Raw genomic sequence first — 11,093 nt, forward strand, 5'->3', positions numbered from 1 at the left:
CCCAAGCTTCACACCCATATAAGAGTGTTGGTACTACTATACTTTCATACATTCCCTTCTTTGCCTCCATAGATAACGTTTTTTGACTCCACATATACCTCAACGCACCACTCACCTTTTTTCCCTCATCAATTCTATGATTAACCTCATCCTTCATAAATCCATCCGCCGACATGTCAACTCCCAAGTATCTGAAAACATTCACTTCTTCCATACTCCTCCTCCCCAATTTGATATCCAATTTTTCATTATCTAAATCATTTGACACCCTCATCACCTTACTCTTTTCTATGTTCACTTTCAACTTTCTACCTTTACACACATTCCCAAACTCATCCACTAACCTTTGCAATTTTTCTTTAGAATCTCCCATAAGCACAGTATCATCAGCAAAAAGTAACTGTGTCAATTCCCATTTTGAATTTGATTCCCCATAATTTAATCCCACCCCTCTCCCAAACACCCTAGCATTTACTTCCTTTACAACCCCATCTATAAATATATTAAACAACCATGGTGACATTACACATCCCTGTCTAAGACCTACTTTTACCGGGAAGTAGTCTCCCTCTCTTCTACTCACCCTAACCTGAGCCTCACTATCCTCATAAAAACTCTTTACAGCATTTAATAACTTACCACCTATTCCATATACTTGCAACATCTGCCACATTGCTCCTCTATCCACTCTATCATATGCCTTTTCTAAATCCATAAATGCAATAAAAACTTCCCTATCTTTATCTAAATACTGTTCACATATATGCTTCAATGTAAACACCTGATCTACACATCCCCTACCCACTCTGAAACCTCCTTGCTCATCCGCAATCCTACATTCTGTCTTACCTCTAATTCTTTCAATTATAACCCTACCGTACACTTTTCCTGGTATACTCAGTAAGCTTATTCCTCTATAATTTTTACAGTCTCTTTTGTCCCCTTTCCCTTTATATAAAGGGACTATACATGCTCTCCGCCAATCCCTAGGTACCTTCCCCTCTTTCATACATTTATTAAACAAAAGTACCAACCACTCCAACACTATATCCCCCCTGCTTTTAACATTTCTGTCATGATCCCATCAGTTCCAGCTGCTTTACCCCCTTTCATTTTACGTAATGCCTCACGTACCTCCCCCACACTTACATTCTGCTCTTCTTCACTCCTAAAAGATGGTATACCTCCCTGACCAGTGCATGAAATTACTGCCTCTGTTTCTTCCTTAACATTTAAAAGTTCCTCAAAATATTCTCGCCATCTACCCAATACCTCCATCTCCCCATCTACTAACTCCCCTACTCTGTTTTTAACTGACAAATCCATATTTTCCCTAGGCTTTCTTAACTTGTTTAACTCACTCCAAAATTTTTTCTTATTTTCATTAAAATTTCTTGACAGTGCCTCTCCCACTCTATCATCTGCTCTCCTTTTGCACTCTCTCACCACTCTCTTTACCTTTCTTTTACTCTCCATATACTCTGCTCTTCTTATAACACTTCTGCTTTGTAAAAACCTCTCATAAGCTACCTTTTCTCTTTTATCACACCCTTTACTTCATCATTCCACCAATCACTCCTCTTTCCTCCTGCCCCCACCCTCCTATGACCACAAACTTCTGCCCCACATTCTAATACTGCATTTTTAAAACTATTCCAACCCTCTTCAACCCCCCCACTACTCATCTTTGCACTAGCCCACCTTTCTGCCAATAGTCGCTTATATCTCACACGCCCCTCTGGGTTTTCTTCTATTTTCTTACTAGTTTTTGTTCTTGTTTATTTCCTCTTATCTCCATGGGGAAGTGGAACAGAATTCTTCCTCCGTAAGTCATGTGTGTTGTAAGAGGCAACTAAAATGCTGGGGGCAAGGGGTTAGTAACCCCTTCTCTTGTATAGATTACTAAATTTAAAAAGAGAAACTTTCATTTTTCTTTTTGGGCCACCCTGCCTTGGTGGGATATGGCCGGTTTATTGAAAAATAAAAAATTCTTAAGGTGGATTGAAAGGTTTTCTGCTATATGCCTGTTCCATGTACTCTACATATACAGTAAATTATGTTGACCTTGCTAGCTGTTGTCCAATTAAATATACCCTGCTAGCTCCAACAGAATAATCTTGCATAATACACAAACAGCTCATACTCGCCACAGTGGAAGAAGCCTAACTTGCATCTTCCTTTGTAATCAATCATATCATGTGCAGGTACATGAAGAAAGTTGCCAAATTTTGTAGAGATCAAATTTTGCCAGACACCTCCAGCATGCTGCAACCATCAACTGAAACTAAGGAGTACTACAAGATTTTCTTTGGCATTTGTCAACCTATCAAATTACAAACTAAATTAAGAGAGAGAACTTATCTCACCACATAATGAATGCCTTAATCTTTGACACTTCCATCACTGGCAGTCATCCTCAATATTCTGCTCCGTGACTTCAACCACTTCGATATTTGGTGCACTAAACTTCGATGGTCCAGAGAAGTCAAGACAACTGCTGTACGGAATGGTGACAACTGAGGAATCCCATCCGCCATTCATCTCAGTTTCAAACATGTTCTCTGCCGGCCCTTTCAAGTCAAAACTACATTTCAAAGTACATTTCTTTTTGGCGATGTTCAAGGGACAACCCCCCCTTTGTCACTACCATATATCAGCCATTCTGATACAAACTCCATTTGTTCTTTTCCTCTACAGTACTATATACATAACAGTTTGCCTACAGAAAGATTTAAAATTGGCCATCTTTACACAGGCCATCTCCCACTGAGGTAGGTTAACATTAAAATAAAATCACTCTGCTTGATTGAGTTCCATATGCTACTGGGAAAGTTAGCTTTAACAGCTATAAATATTCCTGGCCATAAAACATTGCAGTTAAGAACCATCTTATAACAAAGTAACTATACATGAACTGTTTTATGACTATTATATTTTGATATTAAAATAATATTATGATTGTGTTGCTTTATTTAAATTTGTCATTGCAAGTTTATATCCTGATACAGAATCATTCTGCCCAGTCCTGATCACAATTTCAGTAATAAAAAGTACTCTGGTATAGTAATCATTTACTATAGAAATCTTTATATAAATATATGGAGACTATGTCAGCAGATACCACATGAAAAATCTTGATTCACTTAATTCACCATTATTATACTATTCACAAAAAGCGCTAAATCCACATAGGCCATTCAGCATCTTCATCCATTACAACTGGATGGAAAGGCACGTAAAGGTACTACATCTACTGAGAAACAAGATATAAAAATTCGCTACTTCAGTCTATACTTCAAAAACACTTAATGTAGAAAATAATTTGATCAGTCTGGTATTTATTATGTGGCCTTACCTTTGTAATCAACAGTCAATGGTTAGTATTATACATCACATGGACTTTGCTCAATACTACACAAGCTAAAAAAAAAAAAAAAAAGTCATGCCTATTCCTCCTCATGTATTACGAACTTTTTTATAAAAAGTTGATAGTAAAAATTAAAGCTTTACAATTTCTTAGATAAAATCTTTTAACACGGAATGATTCCTATCCAAATTTTGGAAAGAAATTAATTTCTAATCTTTTTAAGCCAGACCAAACATGAATTTTGAGTTAAATATCTTAAAAATTAATTTCCTCATCTTCTTTTTTGATAGTAAACATTGGGAAAACAAAAGGGCAATCAGAAAACAATGACAAACTTGCATATCATTATTAAATGTCAGAAAAAGGTGTATCTAATACAAGACATGGTGCTATCCATCATTTTTCGAGTTACCAGTTTGAGAAAGGTGCTTAATTATATCAACCCAGTTATATCCACGAGATCGTTCACCTGCTGCATTCTGCCTGTCCCACATTCTCCGCTTCTGTGCTTTGGTTAACTGCTCCTTTTTCTCCCTCTTACCCTGCCAAAGAAATAAATCACATTACCAACTCAATGAGAAAATGAAGGAGTAAACCAATACAAAATAGGCCATTTCCTTACCCCTTTGTATAATATGGCCTGTGACATACCTGTCGCTGGGTTTGCTAGTTATTCTACCCTCTCAGACCAGCATGAGGCCAATCTTTCCTGTTGACTGCCAGTTCAACCAAGTTGTTGCTGTTGGCAGCCCACTGGCCTGATTGATCTGGCCTTTTCTGGAGGCAGAGATCCAATTTCTTCTTGAAGACTTTTCCACTTGTCCCAACAATATTTTTGATATCTGCCAGCACTGTAACAGGTTGAAGAGTCCTGGGGGCTATGGATGCTGATGTAGTGCACCCTTGTGCCTCTAGCACCCCTGCTTTTCATTGAGTCTGTTTTACACTTCCTCCTATATCTCACTCCGACATATAGATTTGGGGCCAGGCCCTCAAATATTTTTCCAGTACTGTACAGGTGTCCTTCACTTTGTGATAAATGCATTCCTGGATGATGACTGAACCTATTATAACACATAATATATAAACATTTATTCAAAACATAGCAAATTCCATATTTCTAGACTAATGTTTACCAAAAATTATGAGCTTGCCACACATGCACCAAATGGAAAAATACAAAAGAAAAATTAATTTATTTATTTTTACTAAAAAATTACAAGCATATCTGGTAAACATCAGTCATATACCAAAAATAAATGCAACTGGTCAAAAAACAGAGGAAAAAAATATAAATGTATGGACCAGGGGAATGGGGGGCTGGGGTGGCAGATTTTGAGTGAACTGCCTTAGAGATTCTGTAGATATGGGAAAAAATAGAAAAAATAAATACCAATTTGGAGAAAGAATAATTTAAAGTAAAAACTTCCTTGCAGTATATTGAAGTTATGTTTATAAAGTAGGTGTTATAAACATGCATGAGCACAGAGTACGCATTTAGCATATCATCTGCCGACAGTTTCAAGAAGTGCTAGGGCAACTTTTGTATTGATATTGTGCCCCTGGCCACAATGCCAAAGATATAACCGATTGTCTAAACAACTGTGAAATTCTGATCTTTAATGACTGACCTGGCAACTCACCAGACCTAGATCCAATACAGAACATATGGAACATTATTAAGTATAAGTTTTGTGGCAAGGAAATGTGCACTATGTCCAAGCTCTTGAGTGCCATTAAGCAGGTGTGAGAGGGCACTGATTTTTCTATCCTCCATACTTTACTGTTATCAGGGCCTTGGAAAAATTAGTGGTGCATCAAGAGGAAGGGGAATTCTATGAAATGCAGTGGACCCCCGGTTTACAATCAGCTCCCAATGCGACCAATTATGTAAGTGTATTTATGTAAGTGCGTTTGTATGTGTATGTTTGGGGGTCTGAAATGGACTAATCTAATTCACAATACTCCTTATGGGAACAAATTCGGTCAGTACTGGCACCTGAACATACTTCTGGAATGAAATAATATCGTAAACCGGGGGTCCACTGTACTAGGTTAGGCAAGTAGCCCATGTATATTTCAGTATTTTATATTAAAACAATTTATGGTGAGTGTTCTTGTTATCTGTATGATAACAAGAACACTTAGGAGTGTATATACTGTACAGTATATGATGCCTACTGTATACTGTATGTACGTGTATGTACATACATACATACATACATACTCTCACTCCCACTGTCTTTCACCCTTTCTTGTTCTCACTCTCACACTCACTTATTACTTAATACATTAACAATAATTAAATATATTCACAAACACCAATAAATATATACATACCTCTCCCTGATCGTCAACAGCTGAAATTTGCTCAATACCAGATGTGATTTCGGAAACGCCCAAGACTGATGCCTCAGCTGGCTGGTGGTCCAAAATTTCATCCTTTGCCTCTTTTAACCACTCAAAAAGTGTGAAGGTCATACTCATGCCAAGGTTGGCTTCTGCCTGCTCTTGTAATTCAGTTGTGATCTTTTCTTTGATAGGAGGTAAACTGCAAAATAAAGCAGCAGTTCCTGTATATGAAATTATCCAATCATGACACCCTATAAGATGAGTAGGAATTTCTGTCTATGCATTAATGTGTTCATAAAAAATGCTTTAACCTTTACTTTTTATTACTATCTAATATAATTAGAAAAAGTGTAAAGCCCATAAGAGTCATTCAGCTCTTAATCTAATGGATTTTACAAATATTTTTGATTCTCAATAATTATAATGTTTGGGAAGATTGTAAATAAGACTGTAAATAAGACAGTGAAACTTTGTGAAAGAGGAAGACATCCAAGTTTGAAACAGAAATCTTTGAATATAATATAGCAAACTCAGGAGTCCTTAAGATGTCTTAATAACATATGCAGGTTATCTATGCATATTACTTCTCTTTTATGAACAATATGATTCATAGTTGATTCAGTAGTCACTTTATCAAATTAACATTTTCCTCAGAGTGGGTGAAAGAGCCTTATACAATATAACTAACAGTATGTTTTATTCAGGAAAAGACATTCTGAAGGGCTTATTTCATGATATTATTAAAAAATCTGATGTCATAAAAAAGGAATTTTCTGGCTGCCCAGCAAAACCCAATCAAATCATGTATTCATCATATCACTTTCTGAAATCACTATATTTCAACTCTACAGAAGACTTAATGTGGATATGAAGTTGCAGTTTGGAAGGCCTGGGGAAATGGAAGGTATTCAGACTCGATTAAAAGAAATGGAGCACTGATTCTATTCCTAAGATCAAAAAACTTTCCTTCAACTGTGATGTTTTCAAACCACATAATTATTTCAACTAATTTATTCATACACTATGACAACTTGTAAGCTACAGTAATACTGGCTTATGTTAAATAATTAAAACATGTGCTATCAATGGAGGAAGTGCTTGAGAGAAACCCAGGATGATGCTCATTTCCTCTTGGCAAAGAATAATTCACAACAGAATATGCATTTATCTTGATGCAAAAGAGTTAAAATTTTCAAAGAAATAATATCATAAACAATTTAACTTTTAGCCATCGAGGGACACTAAAGGCTTGGAAAGTTGATCTCATCATTTTAAATACTCTGAGGAATCATTATATGATGTGCACTTCAGATATATAATGAGTCATCTACTGCCACTCTGTGATTAGGTTGATGTGATGTAATAAATCTCTGAATGTATATATAACCAGGTAATAGTACTGTCTTTCAAATGGTGGTGTTATTTTTCAATACACCAGTCATTTCTCATTGAAGTGCGGTGATCCAAAAATAGGGAAAAAAGTATTCCCCATCATTCATTCAGTTGCTAACCTTACCAGAAATGTGCTGACACATAAACTACTGTACTTAAATCTTAAATCTGCCCAAAATGCAATCCATAACTATGGGCTTTTCCATGTATGATAAACCAGTACATAATGTAACACTAAATATCATGGGAAATAAACTTTATTTAACTCTACAGTTCAGATGACCCTCTGAACTGCAATGTTCACACCCATCGTTTAGAGTGCAAACACTGTATTATTGTCAGTACATTTATTATCATTATTCAGTCTCATCAACTTCACTTTTATTTCAATATTATTTGGACCAGGTAATAACACTGACTGTTATCATTTTATGCTACTATTGTATTTACTAACATTTATCCACAGGCATTTATGCCTCCCTGTATAATGTAAATGTAATGTGTTCACTAAGCTAATGACTATTTATATGCACATTATAACTGTTAAAGCTATAACTAAAATCATTGATAAATAAAATTTTATGCAGTGAGGTTCCCTCTTTTATAATTAAGAAATACACTGGATAATGTCCCAATATTGTCCTTGATACTATGCATACTGTACAGTACAATTAGTCTTTTATTTCATAATTCACACAATTCCTATTTGAACAGTGACAGGAACACTGCATCTGACATCATGGACATCAAAATATTTTGTCATCTGACAACTATCCAACTAAACAGGTTATTGTTTGCCCATAAAAGTTTTAATTGAATCACAGTGAAACATCTATGTTAAAAAATGTACAGTAGGTACATTGTATTTAGTGATAATGTACAGTAGGTACATTTTTTATCAATTTTACTGCTATTTAGGCAGCCAACAAATTGGAGTAAGGTTCAACTTACATGTGTTTGTTGTAAAATAAATCTAAGTTGATGATAGGTGCTGCATCTGGATAGTCTGGACCCCAGCTGATCTCCAACAAAAATGATTTGGCATCCCCTTCCTCACCATACTGTGGAGAAAGATTCATCCTATTTAATCTGTCTGATAAGCAAACAAGGATGAATTATATTGTTTAACTAATTACCAGTACTTAATAAGGAGGAAGACAATTAATCTTTACCCAACTGATTTGTGTAGTATGTTTTCCTTTTTCTTATTTTAACTACAGTATGTGTTATTAAATGTTTAGTTATAGTTTACACCACCACACATGATGACATGATGCTTAAAGGGCCCAGTGCCACAGTAGCTCTGAGAAGGACTATTTTTATTTATGTAATTAATGAATGAGGCATGCACAGAAGTCTATAACCAATTATAGGAATATGCCACAATGTTTATTTTTTTAGTTATCCAAGATTACTAATCCTCTGGGCTAATAATCCAAATAAAGTCTTCTGTACAAGATGTGTTTCTTATCCATGAACCGAAGACTGCAGAGTTCAGTAGTATACTGAGTAAGCAAGATAATCATTCACAGTTTAATGATGTTGCAGAAAGTAATCTTCTACCATAAAGAATAAATATAAAGAAACTGGCTTAGCTTAATTCACTTAACAAATTTTTAGAGATACAACATGGATATTCTGTTTTAACATGCAGTCATTCCCTTAAAACTATGTAAACTGGGATTTAAAACAAACTGATGGAAGAGATGTAAATACGAACTGATAGGATTTATGATGGGATATCAAGACAAATGTAAAACAGGTATATCAACTGTACATTGAAACACATTCATTAGAACATGGCAAAACTTAAAAGGTATTTGTTAAGTATCTGTATTACAAACATAATGATAATTCCAACATAACTGTGCAAGTGAAAATTTAATATCTGAATTTCAATATTCAGCTAGATCTCCAGGGAATGAAATAGTATTTATATATACTCATGCCATACTCTAAAATTAGGATTTTAAGAAGAAAGGTTGTTAATAATTAATCTAGAATCTATATCATAAGGAGGTCAATTCACTGTCATATGTACTTTGTGTACAAGATTTTTTAATCCACGTTAACGTTTGTAAAGCTAAGACGTGACTATAAAGTTTATAATGGAAAAGCATTTACAAATGTGCATATGTTTAAGAATAAAGCCTCTGAGCTTCAATATAATACAGTACATATTTGTATTATATTGGTATAATGTGCCAAGAAACATTCAGTAAACACTGTATTAAGGTTCCAGCCTATACTATTATTTTCTTAGGAATAGGTTAAACAAAATATTACTATTACAATCAAAACTAAGTACTAAACCCACAAGGGAGTTACACAAAATATCTAATTATGTAGAAACATCAGCAGTTAATTAAAACAATTAAATCATATGACAGTCACAGTATAGCACATTATATATAAAACCAATTATTCTCTAGTTATGTGAAAATTTAAGTACTTAAAACCTTATATTGAAATGTTGTATCGTTGATCATGCAGAAGTTTGCATCTCCTTCATAAATTGACTGGAGTACTTCCCGCTCCTCTTCATGTTCTTCCCGCATTATTTCAGCTAGTTGTAACTGAAAAAATAAATATAAATATTTTTAGAGGAGAGACATGCTTAATTAAGGCACACTCAGATCACATACTTACCCTGCAATTATTGTTCTAAACATCATGGGGTGGCCCCTAGGCCTTTATCCACAGTTCTGTCAAGTTCAATAAATTTTCAAGTACATATTTGTACACCAGTGGAGGTTATCCTATATAAATGCATACAATATATTTCCATGATTATTTTGAAAATGAAGTTGTAAGTCTTCCCTTTCGTCACATTAATCCACAAGACATTTTGACTATTTTTGTGGTGGATATACAGTATACAATTAGGTTGGGCTCCACAGGTGAATTATTATTATTATTATAATCAAGGGGGAAGCGCTAAACCCGTAGGATTATACAGCGCCCAGGGGAGGGGGGATGTGGAAGGCATTCAGGCTTAATTCGGGGAACTGGAGCACAGATCCAATTCCTTAAATCAAGAGCCCCTCACCAACATCAAGGAACCTTCCATGAGGGGTCCACAGGTGAAACATTTCAGCAGTGAAGAAATCCACACGTCATACACGTGAAACAGCAATATACTGCAACCTAAATTAACCCAACTAAATCTTACCAAATTACATTTACTTTATAAACAAAGCCAAAATGCCTAGATGTTTCTGTTGCCCTTGGCATGTTAAATTCAGTGATACGAAGACAGCACTTAACTGCTGTTGCTCCTGCATGAGCAGCATGTGGAGCCATGTTCACAGCACAACAATCACTTCCAATGAATCATGCACTAATCACTCTGATAAAAAAAAACTTTATGATAACTTGAAGACTTGTCACCCAAAGGAAAAAGTTAAATAGCTATGCAAATTCTTAAGACAGGTTACATTATTTATCATATATCATGTAAATTTTAGAACCAGGATCCAAATATGGGACAGAAGAAATACTTGACTAAGTGACCAAGTATCTTCAGCCTTACCCTTCATTATACGTCAGTACTTACTTACTTACTCCCTCAGGACCGTAAGAGTCCTCAGCTCTGGCAGGGGCAGTTTGGCTTAACCTCAAAACCTGGTCAAGTCCGGCTTTGGAGCCTCTGGTACTTACACCAGAAGGGACTAAATTCTACAAATACTGAAGAGGAGACAGTCAGTGACCTGGTGAGGAGTGTGACCTGTGCTCTCACCTGGGTAGTGTTGACCCTCGTCAGCTGCGGCGTGTTTACATGTGTTCAGCTACAACCTCCCTCAACCTACCCAGAAACTATTAAAATTCCATTAATAAAGTCCATACATAAGGATTTAAAAAGTTGACGGCATATCATAAATATATTTTACTTACCATTACATGAGGATACACTAAAATTGTCATTGTATACAATAAAAGACAGAATTAAAACGCTAAATTTTAAGCGACACTTTTAGATGAA

The 11,093-nt window shown here is 35.4% G+C and overlaps 1 protein-coding gene across 5 annotated transcripts; it reads right to left on the reverse strand.

The window, feature by feature from the left end:
• Nucleotides 1-2,952: 2,952 nt before the first annotated feature.
• Nucleotides 2,953-11,050, reverse strand: LOC128694341 (RWD domain-containing protein 4). Of its 5 annotated transcripts, none has more exons than XM_053784436.2 (5): nucleotides 11,006-11,050; nucleotides 9,571-9,687; nucleotides 8,063-8,172; nucleotides 5,708-5,918; nucleotides 2,953-3,909 (listed from the first exon to the last, which is right to left on the reverse strand). In XM_053784436.2, exons 1-5 carry the CDS (start codon nucleotides 11,033-11,035, stop codon nucleotides 3,757-3,759), a joined length of 621 nt encoding a protein of 206 aa, XP_053640411.1. In that variant the 5' UTR covers nucleotides 11,036-11,050; the 3' UTR covers nucleotides 2,953-3,756. The 5 variants fall into 5 exon arrangements, with proteins under 5 accessions (XP_053640411.1, XP_053640412.1, XP_053640414.1 ...); XM_053784437.2 differs by lacking the exon at nucleotides 11,006-11,050 and adding an exon at nucleotides 10,851-10,927; XM_053784439.2 differs by lacking the exon at nucleotides 11,006-11,050 and adding an exon at nucleotides 10,676-10,844.
• Between the last annotated feature and the right edge of the window lie 43 nt (nucleotides 11,051-11,093).

This window comes from Cherax quadricarinatus, chromosome 43, assembly GCF_038502225.1.
Source record: "Cherax quadricarinatus isolate ZL_2023a chromosome 43, ASM3850222v1, whole genome shotgun sequence".
Classification (NCBI taxonomy): domain Eukaryota; kingdom Metazoa; phylum Arthropoda; class Malacostraca; order Decapoda; family Parastacidae; genus Cherax; species Cherax quadricarinatus.